At 37.1% G+C, this 17,443-nt stretch overlaps 1 protein-coding gene across 1 annotated transcript in view; it reads right to left on the bottom strand.

Annotated features, from left to right (window-relative positions):
- Window positions 1-17,443, bottom strand: part of CDH8 (cadherin 8) — a 347,818-nt gene that overhangs the window by 140,654 nt on the left and 189,721 nt on the right. Inside the window, exons 4-6 of the mRNA XM_077132617.1 lie at window positions 14,226-14,393; window positions 10,616-10,803; window positions 5,840-6,093 (exon numbers count right to left, since the gene is read on the bottom strand). Of these exons, the coding sequence (XP_076988732.1) occupies window positions 5,840-6,093; window positions 10,616-10,803; window positions 14,226-14,393 (610 nt within the window). The remainder of the gene's footprint in view (window positions 1-5,839; window positions 6,094-10,615; window positions 10,804-14,225; window positions 14,394-17,443) is intronic.

Below are 17,443 nucleotides of genomic sequence, written 5' to 3' on the forward strand. Positions count from 1 at the left end.
TTATTATTCCTCTAAAGTGAACTAAAAAGAGCCTTTTTCCTCCCCAAGCCTGTCCTTACAGTCAGAGAATGAGAGAAATCCATAAACATAAAGTCGACCCTCCAAATTAAAACAGGTTCTCTCCAGTTTGAGATATTTCCCCTGTAGCATCACTGGATGTCTATGGTAGCTGCTGCTCCTAAAGCTTCATAACCTAGTTTTATTCATCATTTCCAGATAGCATGTATTGAGGGCTAATTAGTGAATGGCTTAGGGTTTTCTTGTCTGTTCAGTCAAACTCCTGCTAATAGAATAAGCTCCATGATGGCAGGGGCTATATATTTTCAACACTTTATAAACTTTTCCTGAAAAAAATTGTGGGCCCAATACATACTGTTGAAGAAATAAGTGGGTTAAATGTATGTTAATGTTAAAAAAAAATCTATGGAGCTGCACTACACAAACAGGGAACCCTAGGTTAAACCACCGACTACAGTAAATAGTACAATTATAAGAATGTGCTTTCATCCTTTATAACAAATGTGCCATACTAATGTAATATGTTAATAATAGGCTGGTGTACAGAAATCCTTTATTTTCTGCAGGGTTGTTTTGTAAACCCACAATTATATATATATGGAATAAATGAATTAATGGCTATGTGAATAAATGAATGTATGGCTATGTGGATAAACTAATGGATATACTGCTTAATTAATGAATTAATCATTGTTGTCTGAATTATCTCTTGTATCCTTCTACTGTATCACCCTTCACAAGTGCAGTAAATTCTTTGAAACAGTGGCTCTAAAGAGTTGATATTTTTGAACTGGGAGGAAAACAAACACACTTACAATAATGGAAGTCATTGCAAGCTTGAAGAGGGATTCAATACATTTTCAGTCCATTCTCTAAATTAATATCAAGTTCTGTACAGTGTTAAATACTTCTACTTTAACATCATTGGATATCAGGATTGTAAGGCATATTTTCAGGAAAAGAGCTCATTAACAGCCTGCCTGATAACAGAAGAGCATTATAAAAATTCCAGAATATGGGTAGATAATAATAAAAAAAAAAAATCAACACTCTATGCTCTTGTGTCGAGTGGACACTTACATTCAATTAGAACAATGGGTCACTGTGACCATCGTGTTCATGTGTCATTCTCCTGGTCTGCCTGCTGAATAACCATCATCCCCACATTTAATTTAAGCAGCACATGGAGTCTTACTCCAGGGGAATGCTTGGGAAGCCAGAAAGAAATAGGAAGCAACTACTACCCTAGAAACAATCCATGCCATCTCAAGGCCAGGACGACAGTAAACACACAGTTGAAAGAAATTGATTGAGAGAACAAAACAGACCAGGCCAAATACTAAAAATAGCTGCTTTACATGAAAACACTGACTCAATATTCTCAGTATTTGTCCCATGCTGGAGCTTTTTATCAGCTTGACTATAAATAGTTGTTGCATACAATACCATTAAAGAGTTCCTGCCAAAAGGTTGGGCTCAGGAAACAGTAACTGCCATCCTCCTCATCCTCATTCAAGATGCCACAACCTAGTGGTCAGCACTTTGGTTACTGGAGTTAAAATACACTTGTTCCCCATCCTTCCTCCCACACGCACCTGCAATATCGCCGTGCACAAGGTGCTCATTCTCTCTGAACTTCCATTTCCTTCTTCAATGAGCGGGACAGCACAGTGTATTTTGTGCTTTATTTTGTGAGAGTGAAATGATACATAAAAGGAACTTAGCACAATGACAGATTCATCAAATAAAAATAACATTTCCCTCTCGCTTCCTCTCAATCCACAATTTGTTTTTCAGCCAATAGCAACAAATCTTTACAAATGGTTGTGCAAGGAATACCCTGCCCTGACTGGTTAATTCCACAGATTTGGTTTATTTTCCTTCTTTCCTAAGCTGTATCCTTGATTGGTTGAGACCATTGAAAGGATAAATAGTTTATTATTTTAACTTAAAGTGTTCTTGCTGAAATATCCCAACTTGGAAAGGCACAGTTGGAGTAACACAAGTTACAGGGAAAGAAAAGTTGAGTGGCACAGATGCAAAAATCACACATTTTATCATCAGAAAGACACAGGTCCCCATCCCAGTTTCACTCTTTACAGCTTCTATGGTATTGAACAAGTTCAACTTTCTGTCTTCAGTTTCCTCATCTGTAAAATGGGGACAATAACTGTAGATTTTATCTCAAAAAGGTGTTAGAGAAGGAAGTGTGGTCCCTGAAATATGGTTAAACACTCGCTTGTAACATTATTTACAGCAGTAGCAGTAGATGTTAAATAGACTAGATAAGGTTAATTAGAATATTTAGCATATAACTTTTAAAGAAAGAAAAGAAAAGATCTTTTCTGTACTCAGTAAGTCACCTTTAGGAGAAGAAACTCCTTTCAAATAAGTACTAAACACTTAAATTGCATTTGTGATACAAAAGTGAGGGTGGCCTACCTCTTGTCTAATTGTAAAGGTATTAGCTTGTGTGTAACAGCTTCATTTAATCATCTCACTAACCCTGTGTTGAAGATAATATTATCCCATTATACAGATGAAGAGCCTGAAGCTCAGAGAAATTCAGACACAATGTGCATGGCTGGGAAACAACAATGATAGGAGTTGAGCATTGTCCACTTAAGCACAAAATTTGTAATCTTCTAAATAATTTACATTTAATTTTTTTATTATTGAGATATATAGGTTTTTCATAAGGTAGAAAATGCCTAATTAATGTCCCTGGAAAGGAAAGGTGATCATAAACTTTTCCTTTATGTCATTGTCTGTTTCCCTGGAAGGGAATACATAGAAATAAATATAAATGTAAGTATAAAGTATCAGTATCAATGCTTCAAAAATAAATATTTGCAGCTTGCAAACATGCTCTAAAAAGAAGCTGAGCCTCAGCGGAAAAAAGTTGGCCAACCAGTAAATAACTGTCTGTTTTTAATGTGGCAGATGCCACGATAACTGTCTATTTCTTGTTGGATGGCAAAGTAAACATTTCCCTAAAAGATTGAAACACTCTTGTCAGCATACAACATACAGCATTCCTAAAGAGACAATAATGCATGGCTATTTGTTTCTCAGTAATTCCCTGAATATCCATGTCCTCTAGTTCTATTTATAAAGGTTAGATGGCTCTAAATCTGTCTGGTAGGCTCATAAGAAACTATACATTCCTCTGGCTAGCCAGGAAATGTAATTTTATACTCAAATTAACCAATTGTGCACAGAGGGAGGAAAGCTGTTCTCTGTAACCCACTAGGGAAAAAAAAGCCCTGTGGAAATGCAGAACAGATGCTGAAAATGCTGTTAGTGATTCTTAAGTTTTCATTCCATGGGGCCGATCCACCTTCAATGGAAAGGTATTGGATCTAACTTCCTTTTGACTGACACATAATAAGCCTGTTACAAATACTTTTTAACAGTATTCACCACATATGGGTGGGGCTGTAGATTCCAAGGAACTAACATTTGCCTGACATTTATCAAAAGCACAGATTTGTCCGCATCATCAAGTGGTATCTTATCTGTCCGTCTCTTCCTGGTCACATAGCCTTAGATCCCCTTTAGCTTGCCTGAAATCGAAATGCTTCCAACTGGATAGTGATTCAGAGCAACCTTCAAGCTTCTCTAGACATGCATATCACACCAGTGACAATACCAAAAATAAAAGCGGCAGTAATAATAATCAACCACAATGAGCGCTTCCCACCCTATGAACAGGAATTGTTACCTTTAAATCTTCATTTCTGTATCAATAAAATGAATCAATTATTAAAAGTGCCTTAACACGGGGGAATGAAAGACCTGGGTTTAAACCCAGCTCTGCCACTTTGAGGTTGCTTTCACTGTGGTGCGTGAAATTTGTCCAAGTTCATTTCTGTCTGCTTAAGAGCATGTCATTGCAGCAAGAAGTCTATCCCTGCTGTTACTGTGGATTTAGTGTCTGGAATTTATATGTGAGTGCCACAACATTTCCCTCAAGGGCCCTTGGCTTGGCCTCCTCCTTAGCCCCTGAGTGTGCCTTGCTGTCAGGGTTTGACCTTTTCAAATCATGTGCTAAAACTAGCCCCACGACAGGTTTCTCAGTTGGACCAATCTTGCTTACTTCCTTCACATTCTATCTTATGCTTAGAGATGGAAGAAAAGCAACAATTACTCCTTTCTATGTTCCTTTCAGAGGAAATGGAATAACATGAACGAGGGCCAGGTTCATTCAACAAATATCACTGCCATTTATTTATATCAGCACTCCCGCACAGAGCCATTGCAAAACTTCACAATTTACTCAGGAAGCGGATACCCACTCAAATTTGTTTTCAAATACTTCTTTCCTTTGTATTCAACATTTGGACCTTTGATAGATATGCAATTCCCCTAGGCAAATAAGGGACATTCTATTTACATCCATAGCATGCTTAATTTCCTTGTACTGAAAATGTTCAATTGACCACTCAGATGGAGTTTTATCTTCTTAGACGTTGAATTCTTCTGCAGGAATCTTTGTTTGTATTCCCCCAGGATAGATTATTATTTATCGCCCTGACTTTAGAAATGGGTTGTTGATTAGAATTATTTTTTTTTTGTCCAAGCTCAAACTAATTGGGGCACTGACTGTTTTTCTAGGTTTCACTCTCAGCTTCAAAAACTCGGCACTCTTATGAATAATGGGAATTTAAAACAGAAAGGAGAGAGGTGAATAAATAAACCCTCCAGAAATCTCCATTATTTAGAGTTGCCCTGAATAAAAGTAATTGGTAGGATATCTTACCTAGATACCAGTGACCTAACAGTTGAATGAGTTGGATACGAGCTGACATCTAACTCAGAGATTAACTGGACAATTCTTTAAAATTGTATTCCTCCATCCAGTTCTTTTAATTCTTTTTTTTTGTAAGAACCATTTATAAGACAATATTTGAAATCCATTCTCAAACACATCATTAGCCAACCCTTCACCTTTGGAGACCAGTGTGCAAGTTATAGATTTTCTGTGTTCTTCAGGAAGAAAGCTATTTAGCTTGAGCACCTGTACTGCCATTTGGGTGACTGGTGAAAGCAAAAAGATACGTAGAGTTCAATAGGAAATAAAAATGAAGTGAGCCTCATTTCTAAAAAGGACAGAAAAACTTTAATAAATGGTTATTTTTCAGACTGGGGAAGAATCTGAGCAAGGAAAGCATAAACAAAAAGCGCTTTTGAATTGGAAGATAAACATTTTGTCTGAAAGGTACCAATCTATATATGCTGACCCATTAGAAATGCCCATGAGGTGATAACAAGAAATTTTCAAAGCCAAACCCACCAAATCAAACACAGAAATAAGATAAGAGCCTCTTAATGCAGTTATACAGTGGTTTCATGGCTCTTATATATACATATATACATATATATATATGTATTTGTATATCATATGCAGTATATTAATACATAGTATATTATAATTGTTAAAGGAGAAAGAAGACAAATAAGCAAGGACTTCCCAATGCTAGGAAAAAAAAATAAATAAAACAAAACCAAAAAGTAAATGTACACACAAGCAAAAACATAAAATAAAAGATTGACCCAAGTGGGCTGCAAAGTTTTACCAATTTTGCATTTTCATTGAGCACTCTGAGAACTGAAAGAGTTATATTTATCTTGAGATTCCCAATGCTGTACATGGTATATAACTCTTAGCAGGTACACACACATGCAGAGAAACCCGCCAAAATTGTTTGATCACGTGACATAGATCCAAAGGCAGTCCCACAGAATATATACATAACTGAGCTTCGTACTGATTGACGTGTTGATAAGCTACTCAGTGCTTGTTTTAAGGGAGCAATACCTTATAGGGCTGGAAGTAATATCCGGGTCACGAGCAGTCACTTGCCCAATCACGGAGTTTAGAGCGGCATTCTCATGAACTTCCAGGAGGTAAGTCGGTGAAGAGAAGACAGGGGGCTCATCAGCATCCTCGACCACAATTTTAACCGTGGCAGTATCTTTAAAGGGCCCCCTGCCACTGAAACGTGGGTCAATATGGACATTCGCTGCCTCTACCTTCAGCGTATAGGATTTTTTGGTCTCGAAGTCCAGAGGCTGTTAAGAAATGACAAAGATGAATGTTTCCTGCTAATAACCACAGCAGCAAGAACAAATGAGTATAATGCTGATGGATGAAAGTTATGTGCATTTAAGCCCATTTGTGAGTCTTAATGGGATCACTCTCCATTTCTCCAGATCCAACCTGTAAATTTTACAGGCATTTATTGATATCTGTTTATTATACAAGCTCAGTGAATCTAATCTCCTATTGTTTTGTTTTGTTTTGCTCATTTCACACGGAATTCACAAAATATTCAGAGTCATGAATTGTGCCATCAAAATTTCACTTCAGAGTCATAATAAAATTTTACTACTGGTGGCATGACCTGCATACTAATCAGCCAGTTAATCGAGCCTCTGCTGGTAGGAGATAAGGCGGCATCCAACACAATCTCTATCTGGGAAGAATATATTATCATTTCTGCAACAGTGTGTGAAATGTAAAGGACTAGAAATAATCATTGTTCAGTCCAAGGAGACATTATAAAGCATATTTAAGCACTAATCCTAACAAAGAATGTTTTCTCATTTCAGTTCCAAGGCATTGCTGATCTACTGACCATGTTGCTAAAATGAGGTTTATTTTTTAGGGCACTCCTAGACAGTCCCTAATATGAGTACCTTATATGAATCAGGTGGGCACATAAAGAATATGTAAGCAGATAGCTATCTGCTTGTATTTATATTTTGAAGAAGGAAGAGTGAGAAGAGTATAAATAGTTGACCAGCTTTAACTGCCCCCCACCCCCAACAGCTTAAAAGCATTTTGGAATTACCTCATTGCACCATTACTGACAATATTTCTAATATATAAAACTTCATCCTTTAAAAGTCCCAGAGACTAGTTAATGACCTAAGCAAATAGAGCTAGGTAAAAAAAAAAAAAAAAAAAAAGCAATCCCTTTAAATAACCAGAAACCCATCTGCATCACAATCCTTACAGTCCAATTCTGGGCAACTCATAACATTTCAGATTTGAAGGATGCAAATCTGTCGAGGCTCAGAGAGATAGTTTAGGTTTGCATTACAATTTTTTTTCATAAAACAGAACTTTAAATCTGCAATGCAGATTTACAAAATAAGAAACTGGAATAAGACTGGCATTAGTGAACACTTTCAGAACCCCTGTGTAAGCTTAAGTATATATTCTTACTTTGAAAATTGCTGTTGATTTTTATATTTAATTTCAGTTCGAGTTGGACCTGGCCTTTTTTGCAATATTTTCTAGCAAACAAGGCAGGCACTCACTTCCCTGTCTATTCTGAAATTACTAGGCATTTGTAACCATGAATAGATGATTCAAAATCAGCATATTCACAATTCGAGAATCACCACCACTGTAACAATTTCGCAATTTCGAATTCCTCACAAACACTGTTAAGTATAAGAAATTATGTTCGGCTTAATTCTTTGCTCAGCAGAAAGACAATGTGCCCAAATGCATCCTGATGTCCTTAGGATTTTATCAGATCAAAAAGAGGGTCTATGAATTGTGTAAATATGACTCTCTACACCTTATTCACTAGAGTAAAACACGTGTTCCTTGGTGTAAACATACATAACCACACTGAAAACATATAGCTTAATCAGTGTTTATTAATAACAGTGAATGAAATAATAGCTGTGTGTAAAATACAGCAAAGGCTAATTACTTAAGTTTATAGAAGCACTTTTTGAAAAGAAAGAATAGCAGTTAATAATAATAACAAAAATGACATTAGGAATCATTGGTCAAGGAAAATGTGGCTCTGGTTTATTCAATAATTTACTTAAATACAACTGTATCTAATGTCTTTCAAACATGAATTTTAAAATATTCTGAATATCTTAATTCTAAACTCAAACCAGCTCCCTGGTATGAAAATGGTGCTGCCCAACAAAAAAATAAAAAATAAATGCAACCATTCTGTTTTTTTTTTCAAAAATGGATTTTTAATCCTTATCCAAATTATATCCAGGAACCTCCAGCTTCCCGATGTGAATACCTGTCCAGCTGAGGATTCTAAGGGACAAAAAGACCATAGGAAGTAAATCCCATGAGAGAGACTCAGAAAGAAAACTTAGAGTCATGTCAAAACAACATTGACTGACTGAAATCAAAATTATTGTTTCCCAGTCACGCAGCCACCATCTATCCTCCTATTCATGAGAAGCAAATCTATGTAAAGATTCGTTTGTCCTTCTTCATGGCAAACCATGAAGAACAATACTGAACAAAATAATCATGAGAGGGATAAAAGAACATTTTTCCTTAAAACACACTGTGCTCATAAAATAATGAGCTATGCTCTAAACTTTTCTTATGAACGTAGATTACATGATGACAGATACAAATGGAATCTGCAGTACAGAATTTGTCATATCTATGAAAATAATTGGTTGCTGGCAGGAACAATTATTTCTACTAGTTATGGAGATGTCTGTTTCTGCAATGGTAGCCCCATACCTAGGCGCAAGGCACTGATGAATTTAATTCCTAGGAATGCCTTGACTTGTGACCCATGGTTTGGAGTATCTGCTGGTAACATGGCTGGCACAGTCCTTTATGCTCCATTGCTAGCCCAGAAAACTGAATCTGTCTACCTGTCTTTGAGTTTCCCTGAAAGCACAGACTGCAATAAGAACTTGGAAACCTGTATTTGAGAATATATTCCAGGAAGAAGGAATACAGAAAGGGGGAGAGTTAGATAGGGAAGGATTGAAAGCCAGTTGAACTTGTCATTGCTATGACTAACTGATAATCCACCCCTCCAGGAATCTTCTTGGGAAACCATACACAACATACCTCAGAATTGTTCCTTCAAAGAACAGGAGCTATCCACTTTGTCCCCTGTTGGTTGAGGGTTGCATTTAAGGCATTGATTTCTACACATAACTGGACTGCCTTTATATAGGCTGAGCAAATTCTTCCGGCTTAGGGAAAAGCATTGAGCAGAGATGAGGAGAGGAGCCAATGGGTGCTTGAGATGGGAGGCTAGCAGCAACCATGGTAACCATTCACTAGATCTTTAGTTGAATTATGAGGTGCACAGAGGGAACAGGATGTGAAAGACAAAAAGCTTCCTACTCGTTATCTTTCTCTCAGCTAAGGAAGTTAACCCCAATAGCTCTGTGTGTCAGTAAGTCCGCCCAACCTCTATAAACATCAAAAACAAGTTTCACTTCAGGTATTTATGTGACACCTGAGACTCAGAGTTAGAGCACCGAAGCTCTGAAACTCAGCACTACCTCATTCAGCAACTGTTTAAAAAGCTGGAAAAGTGATCAGACTTCTTCTAGAGATATAAATAATGAAGATCTATATAGAACTAAACTAAGTCAGAATATTGAGTAAAGGATGATATGTCCCATATTTTCAAACTTCAACCTTTGTGTGAGACCAATGGGAGAGATGGTTATTTGATGCAAAATTTATATTTTGGGTAGCACATTATCATTTTGGTTTGTACAGTTTAGTGTGACATATCCCAGAGTAATCTGGGCAACGAATAAAAAATTATTTGCAAAGTTCCCTGGGGAGCTGGGCAGAAAGGAGGAAATACTCAACTTCCTCATCTGGGGAATTCCTGATATTCTTACAAGCAGGGAGATTACCAATTCAATACAATGAGCACTCAAATTTTGGGTTCGCCCTTATGAAGTTTTTTCCTGCAAAGGAGAAGCTAAGCCTACTGATAATTATGCCCAAGAGTCACCCCCAGAGAACCTCTTTTGTTTTTCAGATGTGGCCTCTCTTCTCTAAGCCAACTTGGTGGGTGAAATCATTGTCCTCCCCTTAAGTGGGACAGGGCTTCCAGGGTTGTAAATCTCCCTGTCGATGTGGGAACAGACTGCTGGGGATGAGCTGGGACCCAGCGTTAAGGGAATGAGAAAGTCTTTTTGACCAAAAGGGGAAAAAGAAAAATGAGGCAAAAAAAAAAGTCTCAGTGGCTGAGAGATTTCAAACAGAGTGGAGAGGTTGCCCCGGAGGTTATTGTTGCACGTTATACACGTATCCCTTTTTAGTTTATAGTGTAGTGGCATGGCTAGAGGAAAGTACCTGAAGCTGTTGAACTCTGTTCCAGTCGCTTTGATTCTTGAAGAAGATTGTATAACTATATAGCTTTTACAATATGACTGTGTGATTATGAGAGCCTTGTATCTGATGCTCTTTTATCCAGGGTGTGGATAGATGAGCAAAAATAATAATAATAAAATAAGGATAATAAATAATAAGGGGCGATAAAGGGTTAAAACTGGGTAGACTGAAATACTGTGGGTCAATGAGAGGGAGGGATAAGAGGTATGGGATGTACGCATTCTTTTTTTTTTCTTTTTATTCATATTTTTGGAGTGATGCAAATGTTCTAAAATGATCATGGTGAAGAATACACAACTATGTGATGGTATTGTGAGCCATTTATTGTGCAATATGGTGGGACTATATGTGTGTGTGGATATTTCTCAATAAAAATATTTTTTAAAAAACAAGATTCAAAGAGGTAATTTGATGAAGAATAAAATCCTTTTAGATTACCTTTCTGAGTCTTATAATACCATCCTGGGACTGAGCATCAGAAGCGATTTCAAAGAGCGCTGTCCCATCTCCATCGATGATGTCGTATGATGACTGTGCATTTTCACCAATATCCTGATCATTTGCCTTCACCCTGCCTATTGCAGTGCCAAGAATCACATCTTCTGGTACTGAGAAGTGATACAGGCCTTAGAAAAGAGGAAAAATACTAAGCATTGCACAAATTCTATTCATTCATTCATTCAACAAATATACATTGAGCACCTCTTTTCTTATGGGAACTCCTGGAGATGCTGCCAATACAGTAATGAAAATGAAAGAAATATACTTAGCCTTTAAAGAATTGTACACTCTTTTAAATAAGTCAGAGACAGCTAGATCCCAGAAAGAATTAATGATTTCTCTTTGAGACTGTCCTGAGATATGAAATGTATTCAGGTATATGTTTACCGGGTCTATATTTGGAGCATGTTATATCAGTATATTAGAGAGTCTATATGAGTGTTCTTTCCAATTTGCTGGATAATCATATTGACTGCCGGTGGGGATATTCATTTTTGCCCACCGTAAAGTATTAAGCTAATTTCAGCATAGAAAGCTGCAATGTATAACCCACCAAAATTCACTTTTGAACTTACCTTGATATTTACAGACTTGTATACCATTTTTTGATAAAATCCAATTACTAAACTTCTGCTGTGCCCTGCAGCAAGCTGTTCAGACATAGAACACTCCTCTTGTTACTAAAATCTTCATTGCTCTGAAGACCAAAAACCCTACCTTTCAATACTCTCTAGGCAAAATACAATTATAATGCATATTCATTCTCCTTTGGAGACAATGAATGTGTCTAATTAGTGCCATTAATCTAATATCCTATTCAAATTCCTTCAGTGATATATTAGTGTCACTCATTTTCATTGGTGTAGGGAACACTGTTGTGCCCCAAACATAATCCCTGGCCACTGGCACTTCACTGCACAAGTACCCCACTTCCAACTGCCAATCTTGAATATCTTTACTTGAGGGTTTTCTCTAGCCTTCAGAACCCATTTTGCCCACTGCCTGTCAGCACAGACTATCTGAGAATGAATGCTCTAATGGAGGCAGACTTCAGAGACTCACAACAGTTGATATATAAAACCTCAGTACCCTCACTTCTCTTGTGGGATAACTTTGAGCTTCTTGACACTTTTCTAGAGTTTTTTGCTATGGGATAAATCTCCAGGCACGTACAGTGGTATCAGGCTTGATAATGCACATTTTACTGACTATCTTTCCCTGTCTTACTTCCCCATTCCCCCAGTGGTGTTTCTTGGGGTCACCTACAAGATAAATTACTTATACTCATATTCTTATCTCAGCATCTGTTTCTAGGGAGCCAAAACTCAGGCAACCAGAAAGGTTTATACTCATTATAATAACAAAAGGAGAAAAAATAAACATTTGAAGAACTACAAGTTCAAAATGGAAAGATGAGATCTGGAGAACATTACTTGATTCAAGTTTGAACTCAATCACTGAGTTCCTTGGATAAACTAAGGCTCATTTTACCCGCTATAACAAGATCGGTTCAGATGATGGGCGGGGTTTCTTCTAGTATTAACAAACTTTGACTTGATAAAATGGAGCTAAAACATGGATAAATGAAAATGTCTCTTAGAATCATGAAATCAGGGGACTGGGACCCAAAATAGCTTTCAAAATTGTTTTGCCATAAGGCAAGTATTGAAAATCATCATGTTAAACACAACTCTCCCCATTCGCTCATCATTCGTCTAATGATTCCATTTCCTTCAGATTTTATATTCAAAGTAAGATTCAAGATGATTCTTATAGATATGCTTATTAACAAAATAAGCCAGCAAGTGGTCTCACCTTGCTGCCAGTTCTACATCAGAGAGCCTAGGAATACAAGCAAATGGAACTTTTCTGAGTCCACTACCATTCTGCTCTCTCTAGTTAATAGATATTACCTCTGAGAAAGGGAACACTTTTGAAACTCATCTGCCACTACTGAATTGAAACAATCATTTTCTGAGAAAGAAGAGTTGCATATTAGAGCATCACATTCATGGCAATTCAGGAGATGAGAATGGGGGGACGGATAAGAGACAAGGTTTTCTTAATTTCAGTAACTGTGTAAAACAGTATTCCATTTGTGTCACATTTGTAAATGGCCAGATGTGTAAATTCTAAGTATTCTGAATGAAAATGCATCTTCTTTCTTCTTTCTACCTTGGGATCTCTGTAGAAAAAATTTGAAAAATACCTTAAATGTGGCATTTTCAAGCTCTCACACTTTTCTCTCTCCTCTGTCCTTTCTCTCTTGATAAAAGATGTTCTATTATAGTATTTCTTATCAAAGCCAATAGCACCAGAATGCATCGAATCTCTCACGTCAGAGAAATGATAGCCCACCTTTCTCAACTCAAAATGCAATCTGTTCTTAGATTTCATCATTATGAACTTTAGAATATCTATCCTAACTACACAACTTTTATCCCCTTCCACTCACACCACCCTTGACTTTCACATCTACCGTCACTTTTACAGGAGTGATAGCAAGCACCTTTCAAATAACTTCAATGCAGAGAAAATAGTGGGGAAAGACAGATTATATTTTCCCTGAAACCAAGTACAACCACTCAATCTACAATTTAAAAGATTTTAGAGATCTGATCTTAAGACATGATAACAGCAGGTAAAATGACTACAAATCTAAGTATGACTGGTTCCTGCCACTCCTAACTTTATAGCCCTTTTTTTTGTTTGTAACACTCTACCCCCACTTCTTGTCCTCTATGCTCTGGCTGCGGTGGCATTGTTTTCATAGCCTCTTCTTCCACCAGGCTTTGGAGACCCTGATTCTCTTGTAGCTGCAATATCCATAGTCCACCCCTGCTCTCCTCTTGTTCCAGAAGGATAAATTCCAATTCATCCTTCATATCTCAATTTGCGAGTCATCATGTCAGAAAAAGCCTTCTTCAATCACCTCTCTATGCAAGATTACCTGTATAATTGCTGAGAATGATAAAAACTCTTTCTAGAAGAGCCCGTGAAAGTTGGCAATTAATAAGTGTCTCACTGATTCATTGCTGAAGGCTGCCCAGATTGCTGTGCTGGGGAGGTTCCCGATGGTTTTGACAGGGAAGAGTAAAGTAAATCATCACGATGCCCATCTCAGTCACTGGAAGAGGCATCTGTTTTTGCCAGTAGTGTACACTATATTTGCCCTCCCCCACTTACACAGCAGAAATTTGGGTTCCTTAACACAGAAAGTGAGACTGATGATGGAGCAACATCTAAACAGCTTTTTCATCATTCTCCCAAATTTTCTTAATGAAAGATACTGCAGTTTAAAGAAATGAGCACACATTTTGCAATCAGTCTCATTGGTTCTAATTCTCAGCACCACTGCTTATACTATGACTATTTGCTTGATATTTGAAAATTTATTTCAGCATCAATGAAATGCATAAAATGGGGATAAATTCATCCCATATAGCACTAAGAGGTTACTATCAGTTTTTTTTTTTCTATGTAATGTAAAAACATCAAAATGAAACATCATGCTTAGATGCTCACCCAGTGTAGGGAATTCACTTACTCTGTGCAAATTTTGGAGGATTGTCATTCACGTCAGTAAGGGTGACTGTAAGTGTCGTTGTCCCAGACAGGCCACCGGAGTGCCCCCCCATATCTTTGGCTTGGATCACAACCAAATACTCCTCCTTGGCTTCTCTGTCCATGTTGGGAAGGGCAGTTTTTATAACAGCTGAGGAGGGGAAATGAGAAAATGACTTTCAGGCACATATAGCACTCAATGAATGTGTGAATCATGCCCACATGCACACAAACACATACACTCACCTACATACATACATATATCAAACCTCCTCAAATAATTTTTCTTCTGACATTTAACTGATATGTATCTGTGATGCCAGTAATGAGAAAGATCACAATCATAGATGTTAGTGAATAGTTACAAACTGTATTTTATATACATCTTATAACATATAAAAAGGAGCTTGCAAATACGTTAGAAAGTAAACTGCATATCATAAGCTTCCATACTGAATTAAAGTGTAAATCATAATATAGCTTCACCTACCCAGGAAAACCCTGGAAGTGAAAAAATCCTACAATTAATCACAGATACCAATTCCCCTACAAGAGAATAAATACACATATAGCTTGAAGGCACTGAGGTCAATGATAAATTATTCTGAAGCTCAAAAATACATTAGAATGATGAAGTATATACATGCATTATTAGAGGAATAAAACACCAAGCAGAACTAATATACTCAGTTGTGTAATTCCTAAGGTGCTTTTCAAATGCATTTATATTATAATTGTTTTGTCACATCATCTCTATTATGAAAATAATAAATACTTTGCAAAAAATAAGAGAAAGAGCATAAAGCACAAAAATCGTCCCACATAAAGTGTTAGAATGTTAGTGTTTTTCTTCTGATATATTTTCAGTGTTTCTTATAAGCTGTCTGTATGTTTGCTTGTCTCAACTAGTGAACTGATGTAATTGTTAACGATTCAAAATTTGCTTTAATTATTTTAAAAGTTATTTTGAAAGTCCTTCTTCACACTTCTCTCTACCCTCACATCTCTCTTTAAGGATAAACATTGCTGACATTTTGTTGTGCATAATTCCGAGACCTTTATCTGTGTATGCACACAACTGTGATCATAATATAGGCACTGTCCGGGCTCTCTCTTCACACCCAATGGCTATCTTTGAGATCCTTTCTTCTCAGTTTAGAGAAGTCTACCTCATTATTTCTAATATATGCATACTTTTTATTGTATGGATGTACCTCAAGGAATCTAAGCTTTCACATATTGATGGATAGTGCAGTTATTTCAGATTTTACTCTTTTGAACACCTATCAGATATCTTATGATGATACCACGTTTTCCTGTGCCCCCTGCATATTTACTTAATTCTATATCATACAGTATCCCCCTGTATTACTAAAAACCTATAATAAAATTTAGTGTGACTAGCCCAGAGTATGCCTTTTGAATTGATGTGTGTGATAACTGTTGCCCAAGAGAAAGACAACTCCAAGATGAAAGCTAACTTCCACTCCCTTACACTTATGAATCCACAAATGCTCAATTTTAACTGATGATGAGCCACTTCTGAGGTTGCAATCCTGGTTTGGTTTGGTTTTTTGGACTCCTATGATCTAACTAAATCGTCTATCTGCACGAGGTTTGCAAGAAGTTCAAGTCCTGGAATCATTTGAATAGCAGGCAAGGTGCAAGAATTCCCAGGGAAATCTAATTCACCCCACCAGTGAGTTGGGTCAAGAAAGAGCTGTGAGCTCTTCTGTGCTTTATTAGACCTTGGAACCACTTTTATATGAGGGCTTCCAATCAGAGAATGCTCAATTTCCTAACTCTGTTTACCCGGGAAATTTATAGTAACATAATAATACGTTTCAAGACAATGGTTTGTTTCAAGAGATGATGATATCACAAAAACTCACTAGATTATGCTAATGGGATAAAATAAATAGAAAGGTAAAATAGAAATAAAGCAACCATTCATGTTTGGATCAGTGTGAGACATTGCGAAGGGGAAAATAAACAAATAAGCAAACTTTAGCATCAACAATAGCAAGGTCTCGTCATTAGCATGCTGAGATGTCAGGATGTCTACTCACTTATGACTATATTGTATATATATATATATATATATATATATATATCCTAATTCAGAATATCTTCATTCGAAAGCCCAATTTTCAACAGGAAAGATAAGAAAACAGTTTTATTTATGTGACATTTACTTAGATGGAACATGTCCTCTTGTAAGGTTTAGGTACCACTACATTCAAAGGTCATCACCAATTAAAGTCATTCTTGGATTTTGGAATTTGATGTGGAGTTTCTAGTAATTAGAGAGAAAATTAGATAATTTCCCAATGAAGGGAGAAACTTTTTGCAAGGAAGCTGATGGAGTGAAGTCTACAAATGAGACAACTCAATTTACCTCAGTGGATAACTTCCTGCCACTCCCTCAGAGTCAGAGAACATTGGTATGCGTGATTCTCATCATTTATACATATAGCAGGGGTGTACCTTTAAACACTTGTGATGTCTCGCAGACACTTGGAATCAAAATAGGTTTGTACCAGTGTCTACGAGTCGTATTAGAATATGAGTAGTGGAGCGACTGTAGTGAAGGACCTTGCTTATCTAAAGAGCCTCGTGGATCTGCACCAATTACAAAATGTTTCATAGCCTCCAGCATCAGGGTAGACAACTTCACACTACCTAAGATGCGCATATGTTGAGAATTTGATTCCCCTCATAAATGAAAGTCAGGCTCTGGTTTCTCATTGTATTCTCCCATTTAATACTTTTGTGACCATGAACAAATTGTTAAACCCATCAGGACTCAATCCCTCTGTGTGGAATGGAGATAATAATCAGCCTCTTACGGTGGGCATTTTAACAGTACATGAAAAAATTCATGTAAAGTGCTGAGCATACAGTTTAATTGGCCATGTTTCTCTCTTCCCCTTTTTCTTCTCCAATCACACTTTATTTAATGCTTATCTGAATGAGGGATAGAACACTGAATATTCTCTGTAGCCCTGCAAGTTCTGCTTTCCACCATTCTTCACCTACCCTCGGTATGGGAAAGTGACCTTAATGGAGGCTTTTTATTTGGGCTCTGCCAACATATATTACCCTAGATAATTGTGGCAATGAAACAGGGTGAGGTTTCCAAGAGCCCCGGGCCTCCATCACATGGCTGGCTGCTTTCTCCTATAACTAAATGCGTAACAT

Source organism: Tamandua tetradactyla, chromosome 16 (assembly GCF_023851605.1).
Source record: "Tamandua tetradactyla isolate mTamTet1 chromosome 16, mTamTet1.pri, whole genome shotgun sequence".
Lineage (NCBI taxonomy): Eukaryota > Metazoa > Chordata > Mammalia > Pilosa > Myrmecophagidae > Tamandua > Tamandua tetradactyla.